This window comes from Taudactylus pleione, unplaced genomic scaffold, assembly GCF_031769625.1.
Source record: "Taudactylus pleione unplaced genomic scaffold, aTauple2 ptg001085l, whole genome shotgun sequence".
NCBI lineage: Eukaryota > Metazoa > Chordata > Amphibia > Anura > Myobatrachidae > Taudactylus > Taudactylus pleione.
Genome location: NW_028285486.1, coordinates 260597 through 277350, shown reverse-complemented (window position 1 = coordinate 277350; position 16754 = coordinate 260597). Strand labels below are relative to the sequence as shown.

At 50.9% G+C, this 16754-nt stretch overlaps 1 protein-coding gene across 1 annotated transcript in view; it reads right to left on the bottom strand.

The window, feature by feature from the left end:
* Positions 1 to 3686: 3686 nt before the first annotated feature.
* Positions 3687 to 16754, bottom strand: part of LOC148453819 (dystrobrevin beta-like) — a 31964-nt gene continuing 18896 nt past the window's right edge. The window contains exons 2-6 of the mRNA XM_088461650.1: positions 10810 to 10960; positions 10426 to 10515; positions 4956 to 5009; positions 4082 to 4117; positions 3687 to 3995 (exon numbers count right to left, since the gene is read on the bottom strand). Of these exons, the coding sequence (XP_088317776.1) occupies positions 4113 to 4117; positions 4956 to 5009; positions 10426 to 10515; positions 10810 to 10906 (246 nt within the window). The 5' untranslated portion in view covers positions 10907 to 10960 and the 3' untranslated portion in view covers positions 3687 to 3995; positions 4082 to 4112. The remainder of the gene's footprint in view (positions 3996 to 4081; positions 4118 to 4955; positions 5010 to 10425; positions 10516 to 10809; positions 10961 to 16754) is intronic.

The window sequence follows — 16754 nt, the reverse complement described above, 5'->3', positions numbered from 1 at the left end:
CATCCCATACAAGTCAGTGACCAGCATACCAAATCACCAGCTAGTTTTCCCAATGCCATTATCATCCCATACAAGTCTGTGACCAGCATACCATATCACCAGCTAGTTTTTTCCCAATGCCATTATCCCATACAGGAAAGTGACCAGCATACCATATCACCGGTTAGTTCTCCCAATGCCATTATCATCCCATACAAGACAGTGACGAGCTTGCCATACCACCAGCTAGTTTTCCTAATGTCACTATCAACCCATACAGGAAAGTGACCAGCATACCATATCACCGGTTAGCTCTTCTAATGCCATTATCACCCCATACAAGTCAGTGACCAGCATACCATACCACCAGCTAGTTTTCACAATCTCAACCTCATCCCATACAAGCCAATCACCAGCTAGTTTTCCCATTGCCATTATCATCCCATACAAGTCTGTGACCAACACACCATATCACTGGCTAGTTCTGCCAATCCCACCATACACATCAATGACCAGCACACCAGGTAGATCTCTCAATCAAAGTATCCCATACATGACAGTGACCAGCACACCATATCACTGGCTAGTTCTCCCATTCACATTATCATTCCATACCAACCAGTCACCAGCATACCATATCACCGGTTACTTCTCCCAATGCCATTATCACCCCATACAAGACAGTAACCAGCATACCATATCACCGGTTAGTTCTCCCAATGCCATTATCCCCCCATACAGGAAAAAGACCAGCATACCATATCACCAGCTAGTTTTCCCAATGCCATTATCATCCCATACAAGTCAGTGACCAGCATACCATATCACCAGCTAGTGTTCCCAATGCTATTATCATCCCATACAAGTCTGTGACCAGCATACCATATCACCGGCTAGTTTTCCCAATGCCATTACCATCCCATACAAGTCTGTGACCAGCATACAATATCACCAGCTAGTTTTCCCAATGCCATTATCATCCCATACAAGTCTGACCAGCATACCATATCACTGGTTAGTTTTCCCAAAGCCATTATTCCCCCATACAAGCCAGTGACCAGCATACCATATCACCAGCTAGTTCTCCCATTCCCACCATAAGAGCCAGTGACCAGCACACCATAACACCAGCTAGTTCTGCCAATCGCACCATCAAGCCAGTGACCTGCACACCATATCAATGCTAGTTCTCACAATCCCATTATCATCCCATACAAACCAGTTACCACCACACCGACTTGTTTTCCCAATCCATTGGCAGTAAAAATGGAGCATATGACAATCAAAGTGCAGGACATCCATTGATTTTTAGTATTGGTGGCACTGCCTGATGGTTTGATGCAGATAGAACTGAAGTAACTGACAATAGGGTGTATGTTTCTTTTATGTAATAAAGTTTCCATTGCAGGTCTTAAGTGGATGCGTCATGATATGTGGAAAACCAGTGCTGTTTGCATACTAAGATATCGGCAATGTGTGCCGCCTCATAGATACATTTCAGCTGCCTCTTTCACGTTGGATGAATCGGCCGGATTTTTTTTTTCCCGGAGATCTCTGTATTCCCAAACCAACGCGTTTCGCAATCAGAAATGGCTTCATGATTAAGTCATTGCCGAGAACGAAAGGTGTTGCATGTGATGGAGTTATTGAAGACGGTAGAATCTTTCTGAATGAAATCCGGTCTTGGATTGGAACTACCTAGTGAAACGCCATCAGGAGGCAGGAGCCGCAGACCACTTGTTAAAGGCTTGTCATATGTGTATTATACTTTAAATATATTTACACATTTTTAAACTTTCAGTATAGAGAATTTCTTTCCAAACATGCTTCATCATTTGTTCCCCCTTGTTTTCTTCTTTACAGATATAGCATTGAGGAAAGGTCCTAAATGGGAGTTACAATTACAGTGTGAATAGAACACTATGATATGGACCTACTGCTGCAAATACTACAGGTGATCACCTTGTGCAATTAGCTATATTATATGAATATATATGGTATATTATTGCATATGTTTGCCCATAACCTAAGATATCCTATGGGTAGTATACGAAATGCGTCACAGTGTCTTTAGGTAACGCTTTAGTTACATAGCCTGTTGGGAGGAGGTCAGATATTTTGGCATGGGCACTGCAGGCAGGGGCGTAACTCCCATATGCACAGATAGAGCCTGGCCCTATGTGTGTATGGGAATTTCTGGCCAGTAATTTAGTACATTGGGCTGTGGGGCCCACAAATGTAAACCTCTGTCCCTGCCCCCGGGGAACCTGTAAGCCTCACAAGTGCTCTATAAAGCAGGGTAAAGGTCATTATATGGTGAGTGCTGGGCATCGGTCTTATCATGACAGCCAGACTATATCATTACTATACACATCACACAGTCACTTGGGACCATGTCAGATTCCTGGACTGTAACTCTGATGGGATGTAGACTCTTGTCTCAAACACTTCTGTTGTTTGTGATTTGTACAACTCATTATTCCAAGGGGGAATCCAATTAATTGCAGGGTTTACCCTGTGGCTAATTAGCCGCACCTTGCAGGGAAATGCTATTCAATTTTGCACACATCGAACCTGAGGATCGGAGAGGGGGAACTGTGTAGGAAGGGGGCGTTCTCCCGTAGCAAACGTTCAGTAAAAGCGCGCCGCCAAAATGCACCCATGCAAACCACAATGTAGGAGCCTGTACGCCATTAAAAGGCGTATCTACCGCACCTGCCGGGACACAAGGAGAGCAGGAGCATAAGCCGCTCTGCATGTGGGTGGTATACGCTGGTGTTTCCGGGCAGGAGCATAAGCCGCTCTGCATGTGGGTGGTATACGCTGGCGTTTCCGGGCAGGAGCATAAGCCGCTCTGCATGTGGGTGGTATACGCTGGTGTTTCCGGGCAGGAGCATAAGCCGCTCTGCATGTGGGTGGTATACGCTGGCGTTTCCGGGCAGGAGCATAAGCCGCTCTGCATGTGGGTGGTATACGCTGGTGTTTCCGGGCAGGAGCATAAGCCGCTCTGCATGTGGGTGGTATACGCTGGTGTTTCCGGGCAGGAGCATAAGCCGCTCTGCATGTGGGTGGTATACGCTGGTGTTTCCGGGCAGGAGCATAAGCCGCTCTGCATGTGGGTGGTATACGCTGGTGTTTCCCTGCACTTTTTTTATTTGGGGTAATTTATGCTCAGTTTCTTCCCAGCTCTGCATCAGCCTCGCAGAGCTCATAGACCAGACAATTCCGTCTTATAGAGACAGACGGGTATCTGCTACGTGTCACATGACTGACGCTGCCTGATGACATCATACATGTCACATGACTGCTACTCCCAGAAGACATCATTCTACATGACAGTTACTGTCTGAAGGCATCTTGAAACATGAATACTACTGCCTAATGACATCATACAGGGATACAGAAACCATGTAGACAGTGACAATGTCGACACCAGAAGATCGATAGTCATGATGTCAACGTCATTAAACATGACTGCTACTGCCTGATGTCATCATATAACGTCACATGACAGCTACTACCTGCAGACCTTGTGAAACATGGCTACTACCGCCTGATGACATCATGAACACATGTGACATAAGACTGCCATTGTCTGGTGAGAAGACGGAAACATGTTATATGCCTTCCAGGGTGCACACACACACACGTCCCGTCACGGTCATGGACCGGCGTAAGACGCAGCACACAGAGACTTGACAGACAGACACATTTATTAATTTGTAAACTTCGGACCATGAAATGTACCGCCTTCCTGCGTCGCTCAGTACATACAGCGCATGTCCGTGTCAGTGCGATCACAGTGTCCCAGGCCTCTGTACCCATGACAAGCACACTAACACTCACTCCTTCCAGCTTCTGCAAGACATGATGACACATGGCCCAGTAACACGCATGTTGTATGTTACATGGAGAACCGAGCATGCACTAACAAGGTCCCCCTCGCTGCTCGTCTCTCTGCTGGCTGTGGCTGGTCAGATGCTGCGTTTGGATGGATATAGGAGGAATCGCTGAGCCTGTGGGGAAGAGCAGGGTGTTACACTCACGTCTGGGGCAGCGTCACGGACAGGACATGTGGGCGGCCCACGGAACAGACACTTACTTGGATCACCTTGTTCTTCCGTGCAGGACATTTATCCTGGAAGGCAGAGGATGATATAAGGTCAAACACCCCTCACTAATGACACAGGAAGAATATTGCCGGCAACTAATGAGCGATCCTGGAAGCGAGGAGTACTGCGCCATTTGGCGTTTTCGCATGTATTGCAGTGGGCATGCCCAGGGAAGAGGCATATGCGTTTGCACCCATTTGGATGGGTGGAGTACACTGCGGGTGCGGTCACAGAACGGGGACCACGTGCGCAGTGGGAAACAATAGCATAGACACATTATGTGAGTGTGGTCAGGTACAAATGATGATGATGACGGGTGCCAGCACTAATGTACCACTTGTGATTGGCTATTTGCTGACACGGATTGGGGCTCGGGCACACACTGAGCTTTTTTGCTGCATTATAAGGGGTTTGGTGTTAGGAGTTCAATTCGCGGTGTTTGTTGTACATAAAACAAAACCGTTTACAACATGGGCACGGGTGTGCAGGAGACGTGTGCCTGGCGTACACGAGACCCAGATCCGCAGGAGCTCTGCACGTGGGACGCAATGCGCTGCCTTCCTCTGCCTTTATTCTTACAGTGGTTTGTGCCCAGTTTACGTGCGGGTTATAGCATGGCCTTTTATTATAGATTTGCTACAGCACAAAGATACTGGGAATTACATACACAACTGGGAATCTGTCATATACTGAGAACTAAACTCTGTATAAAATAACTAAAAAGTGAGAAACCCCATTTATCTGTGCTGCTTTCCTACCGAGGGAATGGACAGACCATGAAGTATGTGAGTCTGACCACCCGGACGCAGGAACCAATGCCATCATTTTCCAAAGGTCCTTCAGGGCCGTAAGTATGTAACTCACCTCTGTCCTTCCCGTTCTGTATCTTCTCCTCTTCCTCATCTGCACCATCGTCTGCTGTGAAAGAGAGAGAGAGAGATCAACACCTCATTCATCCACCCCCCCACCCCATTCCAAGGGCACCATCATCTACTGTGAGACAGAGAGAGATCAGCACCTCATTCATCCACCCCCCCACCCCATTCCAAGGGCACCATCATCTACTGTGAGAGAGAGATCAGCACCTCATTCATCCTCCCCCCCACCCCATTCCAAGGGCACCATCATCTACTGTGAGAGAGAGAGATCAGCACCTCATTCATCCCCCCCACCCCATTCCAAGGGCACCATCATCTACTGTGAGAGAGAGAGAGAGAGATCAGCACCTCATTCATCCACCCCCCCCACCCCATTCCAAGGGCACCATCATCTTCTGTGAGAGAGAGAGAGATCATCCTCATTCATCCACCCCCACCCCATTCCAAGGGCTCCATCATCTACTGTGAGAGAGAGAGAGAGATCAGCACCTCATTCATCCACCCCCCCCACCCCATTCCAAGGGCACCATCATCTACTGTGAGAGAGAGAGAGATCAGCACCTCATTCATCCACCCCCCTACCCCATTCCAAGGGCAACATCATCTACTGTGAGAGAGAGAGATCAGCATCTCATTTATCCACCCCCCACCCCATTCCAAGGGCAACATCATCTACTGTGAGAGAGAGAGAGAGATCAGCACCTCATTCATCCACCCCCCCACCCCATTCCAAGGGCACCATCATCTTCTGTGAGAGAGAGAGAGATCATCCTCATTCATCCACCCCCACCCCATTCCAAGGGCACCATCATCTACTGTGAGAGAGAGAGAGAGATCAGCACCTCATTCATCCACCCCCCCCACCCCATTCCAAGGGCACCATCATCTACTGTGAGAGAGAGAGAGATCAGCACCTCATTCATCCACCCCCCTACCCCATTCCAAGGGCAACATCATCTACTGTGAGAGAGAGAGATCAGCATCTCATTTATCCACCCCCCACCCCATTCCAAGGGCAACATCATCTACTGTGAGAGAGAGAGAGAGATCAGCACCTCATTCATCCACCCCCCCACCCCATTCCAAGGGCACCATCATCTACTGTGAGAGAGAGAGAGATCAGCACCTCATTCATCCACCCCCCACTCCATTCCAAGGGCACCATCATCTACTGTGAGAGAGAGAGATTAGCGCCTCATTCATCCACCCCCCACCCCATTCCAAGGGCACCATCATCTACTGTGAGAGAGAGAGAGAGAGGGATCAGCACCTCATTCATCCACCCCCCCACCCCATTCCAAGGGCACCATCATCTACTGTGAGAGAGAGAGAGAGAGAGAGAGAGAGAGGGATCAGCACCTCATTCATCCACCCCCCCTCCCCATTCCAAGGGCACCATCATCTACTGGGAGAGAGAGAGATCAGCACCTCATTCATCCACCCCCTCCTCCCCATTCCAAGGGCACCATCATCTACTGGGAGAGAGAGAGAGCAGCACCTCATTCATCCACCCCCCCACCCCATTCCAAGGGCACCATCATCTACTGTGAGAGAGAGATCAGCACCTCATTTATCCACCCCCCCCACCCCATTCCAATGGCACCATCATCTACTGTGAGAGAGAGAGATCAGTACCTCATTCATCCACCCCCCACCACATTCCAAGGGCACCATCATCTACTGTGAGAGAGAGAGAGATCAGCACCTCATTCATCCACCCCCCCACCCCATTCCAAAGGCACCATCATCTACTGTGAGAGAGAGAGAGATCAGCACCTCATTCATCCACCCCCCCACCCCATTCCAAGGGGACCATCATCTACTGTGAGAGAGAGAGAGAGAGAGATCAGCACCTCATTCATCCACCCCCCACCCCATTCCAAGGGCACCATCATCTGCTGTGAGAGGGAGAAGATAGCATTCATCTACCGAGCAGCACCTTGTTGGATAACACCCCCCCCCCATATAATATTGGTCAGCTGTGAGACATATGATTGAATTCATTCCGTCACCCATTGATCAGCATCTCATTAACTAACAACCTCCACACACTTCATGGTCAACTGTGATGGAGCAGGATAGGGTTCTTTCCTTAACACACTAATCAGTACCTTGTTCATTTATTCAACCTCCTGTCTTCCAGTCTCAATCACGAGCTCTGAGAGAGGGGGAAAAGGGTCCCATCCGTCACATAAAAATTAACGGCATTCATACACACCCCCTCCCCATCCCCTTTACTCCATCATCATCTGCGAGAGAGCTAGTTCAGTTCATTCACCCATAATCTCCACTCTATTTCTCCTTTGTCAATTGGAGAGAGTGGGATAGAATTCATTCCTTCACACACAGTATATATTCTCTTGTTTATTCATCCACTGTGTAGCCGTGATAATGGGATATATGGTTAATTCCTTCACATCCTCAGCACTTCATTCAGTCCCCTTGACTTCATTATCAACTACGAGAGATAGTAGACCTCATTCCTTCACCCACGGATCAGCACATTATTCATTCACACACGCACGCGCACACACGCACGCCCGCGCACGGCTCCATTGTGAGTCATGACAGAGAGATAATAGAGTTAATTCATATGCACACTTCTCAGCACCTCACTCACCCCCCTCCCATGGCTCAATCATCAACTGGGTACTGCATCACAATGAAGATGAAAATCCTGGCAATTGTAAGTATTGTAAAGCAGACCCTAACCCCTCCCCCCGCCTAACCCTAATCATCCCATCCAGCACCCTAACCTTCCCTGCACGCAGCCTAGCCCTAATCCTAATACTTACTGTTTGAAGTTGTCGGCATTTTGACTCATCGGGATCCCGCAGCCGGTGAGTCATCCTGTGCGAGAGGATTCTATTACACACTAATCAGATCATCATTCATTCACCCCCTCCCCTATCTGTCAGACTGTACACAATACACACCCCCTCCCCTGTCTGCCATACTGTACACAATACACATCCCCTCCCCTATCTGCCATACTGTACACAATACACACCCCCTCCCCTGTCTGCCATACTGTACACAATACATAAAACCAGTGTTTTGATACTAATAACTGCCCTCTCCTGGCTGTCCTCCTACCTCTCTGACCGCTCCTTCTGTCTCCTCTCATGACTCCTCTCCCCCTCCACTTTCACTAACAGTAGGTGCTCCCCAAGGTTCTGTTCTTGGACCTCTACTATTCTCTCTCTATACGTCCTCTATAGGTGAACTCATCAGCACTTTTGGCCTCCAATATAATCTCTATGCTGATGACACTCAGATCTACCTCTCCTCCCCTGACCTCTCCCCCTCTCCTCACCCGTATCTCCAGCTGTCTCTCTGCTATCTCTTCCTGGATGTCCCAGCGCTTTCTTACACTGAACATGTCTAAGACAGAGCTGATTATCTTCCCACCCTCTCGTATAATCTCACTTCCCACTATTTCTTTATCAATTGATGGCACAACTATCTCCTCCAGCCCCAAAGTGCGCTGTCTTGGGAGTTATCCTGGACTCATCCCTCACCTTCATACCTAATATCCAGAACCTCTCACAGTCCTGCCGTTTCCATCTCAAAAATATTTCCAAGAACAGATCCTCTCTCACCCTCGAGGCAACTAAGACCCTCATACACTCACTGGTCATCTCCAGATTGGACTACTGTAACCTCCTCCTATCTGGCCTCCCCAACTCCCATCTCTCTCCTCTCCAGTCTGTCCTCAATGCTGCTGCTCGACTCATCTTCCTCCCCTCTTCTACAAGCCCTCCACTGGCTCCCAATTCAAGGTTCTTACACTCACTTACAAAGCCCTCACCCAATATTCTCCCGTCTACCCACATCGCTCCACAAATGCATGCCGCCTCTCCTGCCAAATGATTACTTCCTCGTACACTCCCGCCTCCCTACCTTTGGAACTATTCCCCTCTCCCTATCAGACTCTCCACTTATCTACAAATCTTTAAATGGGCTCTCAAGACCCACTACTTCATCAAAGCCTTCCAGCTCTCCTCCTAACCCAACACGCCTTCCTCGCTGTCTAACCCATCTGTGTCACCCCTGTCTGTCTGCCCCTCCTCTTTAGAATGTAAGTTCTCATGAGCAGGGCCCTCTTCCCTCATGTGCTTGGTTGCTAACGTCCTGCTGCTTATTTAAGTGTTATGATCATTAATGTAGCAATGTTTATAAACCATGTCCTTGTCCTGCATTGTTTTGTACTGTTAATAACCGTTTCTTGTGTACTCGTTTGTTTACGTACTTCGTAAAGTGCGGCGGAACCCTTGTGACCCATTCTATTATTATTATTATTATCCTATATTTAATAGGATAATAATAACGGAATGGGTCATATGCCAACAGAAGCCCGACAGTTCAGGACCCCGATGCAGACAGGTAAGTCCCCTATACCTACCCTCTCCCCCCCTAACCCTCCCTTTGTCATGCCTAACCCTAACCTACCCGGGGGGGGGTGCCTAACCCTAACTTCCTCCCAGGGGGGTGCCTAACCTTAACCCCTTCCTCCCCGAACCCTAACACTCCCGGGGGGTGCCTAACACTACTTTCCCCCCGGGGGTGCCTAAACTAAAGCCCTGGCTGTAGTCACACAGCATTAATCCTGGAGGGCCGGTTGTGTAAAGTGCTGCAGGTATAATGTGGAACGCGTGAGGTCCAGGAGGAGCTGCAAACATTTTCCTCCTTATATAAAGCACATATTTCTTACAGAACGCTGAGACAAGGCTTATGAGGACACAGAGTGACTTGTCTAATGCACAAGAAGCAAAAATAGTAACCTTGGAAAGTCTCAGGGGGTCATTCAGACCCGGTTGCAAGCACCGATGTGCTCGCAACCGGGTCGATGGGTGGCCCTGCGCACGCACAGCGGCCGCACTGCGCGTGCGCAAGCCTCGGAGCGACAGAGAAACTCTGTCGCTCCGGAGCTCGCTACAAAAGGGGCGGCTGTCGATGTTGATCGACAACTCGCCCCTTTTTGTAGGCGGGCCGAGGGGGGGGTGGTGGTTTCCAAAACGGAGGCGTTCCTTAAGGAACGCCTACTGTTTCGTGGGCGGCCGATCAGAGCAGAAAGCTCTCTGGGGCTTGCGAGTACCCAGACCCAACCTTAGGGTCTGGTCGCTAGCTAAGCTGTGGGTGGTAACCCACAGCTTAGCTTGCGACCAGGAGGCCACACCATAAAGCTAGAAGCGGCCGCCCTCATTCAGAGAGAGTGATCGCTTCTTGCGACCACCTCTGAATGAGGTCCTCAGGCTCAGTATCAGAGCTCTCAGTCACTGTGCAACAAGGAGCTCACGCACACCAACATTATGAATGCAGGACACCAGTCTGTATCAGAGGAGCCTGAGGCACAAGACAGCCAGACGTATTCTGCATGTCCCAGCACTGACGGCGTCTCACCCACTGCTGGTGTACAGGGATTAATACCTGAGGCCAGCAGGCCGGGCACCTACCTGAATGCAGCTCCTTCACCAGAGAAGACATGGTGTTAGTAATGGAATCTGCAGCCACCGGTAAATCACTACGGAGATTCCTCCTGGTACCTGAAAGCCAGTCAAAACATAAAACGTCATCCACCACCAGGAATCAGTGCCTCATGCCTCGGACACAGCACCGATCTCACGTGTAAGCACTACAACTGGTTATGAAATGTGTTATAGACACAAGAGAGCTGCCTGGAATCGTTTGTTGGTCCCGGCTGAAGCCGAGTGGTGTACGGTGTCCGTGCTGGACCCACATACAGCTAAGGAGGAGCGGGGACCACAATCATGTTCCGTTACATTGACTCTGATAGTAATGTCACCTCTATACTAGTCACGCAACCGGCAAACACTTACCGTGTGCAAATGCCTCCTGTACATCTCCTAGTCCGGCTATGGAGTCCTGAGGAACATGGGTAGGTGTGGAGCTGGCAGACGTGGAGCGGACTGGCATGGAGCGATTGGCACCATGGCTTGGTGAGGAATGAGGAGACCCCGCTACTTGTGCCTAGAGAAAGAGAACAGACATCCAGGGTGTGATTACGATGTATACAGCGCAAGGGTTTTCCACTGTGCTTTATAACTGGGAGCAAAAGTAGTGAAGAGCCAGAGTGGGGAATAGCAGGCAGAGAGGACAGGAGGCCTCGCACACAGGATTACCCTCTATACATGTGTGATAATATGTAGTACTGCCAGCAGGGCGTCTTTAGTATTTTACTGTCCGTTGAATGGCAGAGGTTAACATCAGTTATTCCTAAATTGCCTGCTGCACACTGACATATCTCTGTGAAAGTACAGCCCGCATCCTAAACCACGGCCGGCAGATTAGGATTTAAAAAAATAATTTAAAATAATAACCGGTGATAGGAGGCACAGTCAGCGTGGCCGGACATGTATTACACATCACACTGACACCTGTTGTTCCTCTGGTGCCTCCTGTCTGTGTTCAGTGTATACAGCATATAGATCCAGCAATGGTTTCATGTGCCGCTACATCAGAACCTCCCTGAGGCAGAGGCACCGGTAAACTATATCCCAAAGTGCTGTGAGGCACCAAACAAGGAGGATGGCCCCTTTATCTCTAACCCCACCCACAGCTCACAGAAATCGAGGCACACAACACCTCGGGCCTCAATACTAAGTGACGGTGCCTCACACTGCGTACAGACACATCTACATGTTAGCCGAGGAGGGCTATAGGCCCAGAAGCAAGTAGCGGGATTGGTAGTGAGCTCGGCTTATGGAGAGAGTCTATATTATACAGCATTCCTGTTCCATTAAAGTGCAGGGCCTCCTTTATTACATGTATATATAAATTAATGAAGCGCTGGAAGTCAGAGTAACAAATTTAATATGGTAATAAAAAAACAAGAGATATGGTAAGAACTTACCTTTGTTATCTCTGTTTCTACGAAGTCCATAGGGTCCACAGGGTTGACCTTGGGGTATAGCTGGATCTGGATCCATGGGCACCACGCAGTTAAAGCTTTAGCTGCTCCCAGGATGCACTTGGGTCCGTCCTCCTCTATACCCCGCCCCCGGCCACAGCACCTCAGTTGGTAAGCAGCCAAGGCCGAAGGAGGAGACTAAACAGAGAGAAGGAAGACTGGAACACACAAGAAACCATACTCACAGAAATGGGAGACGGAAAACCGGTGACCAGCCACACAGCCCATTTGAAGCCAGGTGCGTCAGGGCGGGCGCCCTGTGGACCCTATGGACTTCGTAGAAACAGAGATAACAAAGGTAAGTTCTTACCATATCTCTTGTTTTCTACTTCAGGGTCCATAGGGGGTCCACAGGGTTGACCTTGGGGATGTCCCAAAGCAGTACAACTAAGGGCGGGGACGCTCCTGTACTGAAAGGAGTACCCGGCGCCCAAAGGATGCATCCTGAGAGGCGAAGGTGTCAAACGCATAGAACCTCAAAAACGTTTGAATTGAAGACCAAGTGGCCGCCTTACACAGCTGAACAGCAGAAGCGCCACGTCTAGCAGCCCAAGAGGGACCCACAGAACGAGTGGAATGAGCCTTAACAGAGGCTGGCACAGGTAAGCCCTCCTGTGCATAAGCCTCACAAATAACGGAACGAAGCCAACGGGCTAACGTTTGTTTGTTGGCAGGCCAACCCATCTTGTGAAAACCAAAGAGGATAAACAAGGAATCAGACTTCCTAACCGAAGCTGTCTGGTCTACATAAATTCTAAGCGCACGGACCACATCTAAGGAAGTCTCACCAGCTGAAAGATCAGGGGACTGAAAAGCTGGCACAACAAGTTCCTGATTAATGTGGAACTTCGAGACCACTTTGGGCAAAAACTCTGGACGAGTGTGGAGCACCGCTCTGTCCTGGTGAAAAATCAGGAAAGGAGGGCGACAGGAAAGCGCCCCCAATTCAGACACCCTCCTGGCCGAAGCAATTGCCAGGAGAAAAACCGTCTTAAATGTCAGCCACTTGAGCTCCACCGCCTCAAGAGGCTCAAACGGAGGACCCTGCAGGACCCGTAGCACCACCGCCAAGTCCCAAGGAGCCACAAAGGGAGGCTGGATCCTGAGAACACCTTGGAAAAAGGTGTGAACGTCTGGTAGTATTGCAATCCGCCGTTGAAACCACACGGACAAGGCGGACACATGAACCTTCAGAGATGCAAGGCGTAAGCCGAGATCCAATCCTGACTGAAGAAATTCCAAGATCCTAGAAACTCGGAACACCTGAGGATCATAATGTCTGGACTCACACCACTGAAAGTAAGTGTGCCACACTCTGTGATAAATCCGTGCTGAAGCAGGCTTGCGTGCCCTGAGCATGGTACCAATAACCGAACTGGAGAAGCCCCGAGACCTCAAGACGGCTGTCTCAAGAGCCACGCCGTCAAAGACAGCCGACCCAGATCCGGGTAAAGGCAGGGCCCCTGAGACAACAGGTCCCGACGCTGAGGAAGAAGGTACGGAGCGTCGATGGAGCGGCTCCTGAGATCGGAGTACCAAGGACGTCTGGGCCACGCCGGAGCTACCAGCACGAGCATGCCGCCGTCCTGCTTGAATTTCCGCAGAACCCGAGGAAGCAGGGATATCAGAGGAAACAGATACGCCTGGTGAAACGTCCATTTCACCGACAGCGCGTCCACCAGACTTGCGCCTGCGTCTCTTGTCCTTGACCCGTAAACGGGCAACTTGTGATTGTGACGGGAGGCCATCAAGTCCAGCTCCGGCAGTCCCCACCTGTCCACGAGTAGCTGAAACACCTCTGGGTGAAGCGATCATTCCCCGGGATGCACGTCGTGACGGCTGAGGAAGTCCGCCTCCCAAATGAGGACTCCGGGGATGAAGACCGCCGAGATCGCTGGAATGTGACCCTCCGCCCAAGTCAGGATACGAGACACCTCCGACATCGCTGCCTGACTGCGAGTTCCGCCTTGGTGGTTGATATACGCCACCGTGGTGGCGTTGTCGGACTGCACCTGTACCGCCCTTCAGTGAAGAGCGGGGCCGGACGACTGCTGGGCCCTGTATACTGCCCGCAGTTCCAGGATGTTGATGGGGAGAAGTGCTTCTTCCGCTGACCAACGACCCTGAAGCGACCAAGAGCCGGTCACTGCCCCCCAACCCCGGAAACTGGCATCCGTCGTGAGCAGGACCCAGTCCGGGATCCAAAATGGGCGCCCCTCGACCAGATGAGCTGTCTGAAGCCACCAAGCCAAAGATTGCCGAACGTCCGGAGACAACACCAGCACCTGAGAGCGGATCCGGTGAGGTAACCCGTTCCATTCTGACAGAATCAGCCCCTGCAGGGGCCGGGAATGGAACTGGGCAAATTCCACCATGTCGAATGTCGACACCATGGACCCCAGAACTCTCATAGCCGAATGGACCGACAGGCGGCTGCGTATCCGCAGCTGTAGGGAGGCGACCTTCTCCGGAGTCAGGAAGATCCTTTGCTGACGCGAATCCAGCAGGGCTCCCAAATGAACCATCCGCTGTGATGGAATCAGGGAGGACTTTTTCCAATTTACCAACCACCCGTGTGCTTGCAGGCAAGCGATCGTCAGATGGAGATGTTGAAGCAGTACCTCCGGGGAGCTCGCCAGCAACAGGAGGTCGTCCAGATACGGCAGCAGCCGTACATTCTGGTTCCGAAGATGTGCGGCCATGACCGCCATAATCTTCGTGAACACCCTCGGTGCCGTGGAGAGACCAAAGGGTAGCGCCCGGAACTGATAGTGGTGTTGAAGGATAGCGAACCTCAGATACCGCTGGTGTGAAGATGCTATCGGAACATGGAGGTAGGCGTCCTGGATGTCCAGGGACACCATGTAATCCCCCGGTTCCATCGCCAGAATGATGGAACGTAACGTTTCCATCCTGAACTTGGGAACTCTGAGGAATTTGTTCAGAGACTTCAAGTTGAGGATAGGGCGATGAGAACCATTGGGTTTCTGCACCAGAAACAGAGACGAATAATACCCCGTCCCTCGTTGTGATAGAGGAACGGGAACAATGACCCCTGCTTTCAGCAAGGACTCTATAGCCTCCTGAACCTGTAACGCCTTGGTCTTGTCCTGAGAAGGACTTGTGCAGAAAAACTGGTGGGGTGGTCTGTGCCGAAAAGACAGGGCGTACCCCTGGGAGACCACTTCTCGAACCCAGGCATCCGTGGTGGTATTGTGCCAGCACTGGGCAAATAGAAGAAGTCGGCCTCCCACTCTGAGGTTCCCCAGAGGGAGGCCCGTCCCATCAGGCCGCAGGTTTATCTTCCTGCTTGGAAGAAGGGCGCCGAGCACTCCAGGCTTGCTTCTTGGGTTTAGAGGCAGTCTTACTCGCAGACTGTCTCGGGAAGGACTGACCTTTCGCCTTACCCTGAACCCGAAAGGAACGAAAAGCCGAACTCCGAACCTTAGCAGGCAGTGCCGCCGAAGGGAGGAAGGCCGACTTGGCTTTAGCCAGGGTGTCCACTATTTTGTCCAAGTCCGGACCAAATAGTAATTCCCCATTGAAAGGTAAGGCCTCCAGACCTTTCTTTGAATCAGAGTCCGCTCTCCAGGACTGCAACCATAAGGATCGGCGGGCAGACACCGCTGCAGCCGATACCCGCGAGGTCAGCAGACTAGCATCTAAAGAAGCTTCTCCAATGTAAGAAGCAGCGTCCCTCATTTGTCCCAACAACGCCCGCTGGACATCCGGAGCGTCGTCCGGGAAGGTATCTTCCAATGCATTGGCCCACCCCTCAATGGCCTTGGCCACCCAGGAGATGGCCATGGACGGTCGGGCCACCGCCCCGGAGAGGGAGTAAATAGACTTTAAGCAAGTCTCAACTTTCCTGTCCGTGGGATCCTTCAGCGAGGATATCGACGTAATGGTAAGGTGGCGCCCCGAGTTAAACGGGTGACATGGGAATCCACCGCCGGTGGAGTTTCCCATTTTTTACAATGTGCCTCAGGGAAGGAGTAATTAGAAGCCAACCGCTTCTGAGGAAGGAATCTCTTACTGGGCGCCTGCCAAGCTACAGCCATATGATCCGTCAACTGATCCGACAGGGGAAACACCGCAGAAGCCACCTTAGTTTTTTTGAAACTAGGAAACTTCGACTTAGCAACCGGTGCCTCATCCTCTATAAGAAGAATAGCTCGCACCGCCCTAACTAGTGCTCGCACATTAATGGACGACTTGGTATCCATTTCCTGGACCGAGGCGTCAGAGTCAGTGTCATCAGGGACCTCCCCATCATCTGAGGAACCCTCTGAGTCCGATACCTGAGCAGCCCGTGTCATGAGTGGGCGTTTTGAAATCCTAGAAGGCATGTCAGTCTGCAACATTGACTGAAAAGCCGAGGAAGCGGCCGCCAAATTTTGCACGGAGTTGGAGAGCACATCCACCCATGGTGGAGGAGTCGCCATAGGGGCCTGAAAAGGTACCACAGGCTGCTGCGGCACAGGGGAAGCCTGTATATACATAGGCAACCCCGCATAGGGACCTACTGATTGAGACCCAGGAGGACTCCGCAATAACTGCGGGACACCCGGGGAATGGGGGATGGTCGGCTGGAGCAACGCCCTAGTAGGGAGAGCAGTCGGGACCGACAGACGGTCCGCAATAGACACCAGCACTTGAGAAAACATCGCCCACGGTGGTTCCTGCGCCAGAGAAGGTCTGGATGGGCCAGGAGCCACCTGGCATCGACTACACAGGCCATCCTGTGACAAATCCTCCCTATCTACTCCTGCAGAACAGCGTACGCAGGAGGCCAACACCGGAGCCACTGAGTGCTCAACCTCCTCGTCTGACATGACAGAATATATTATATAG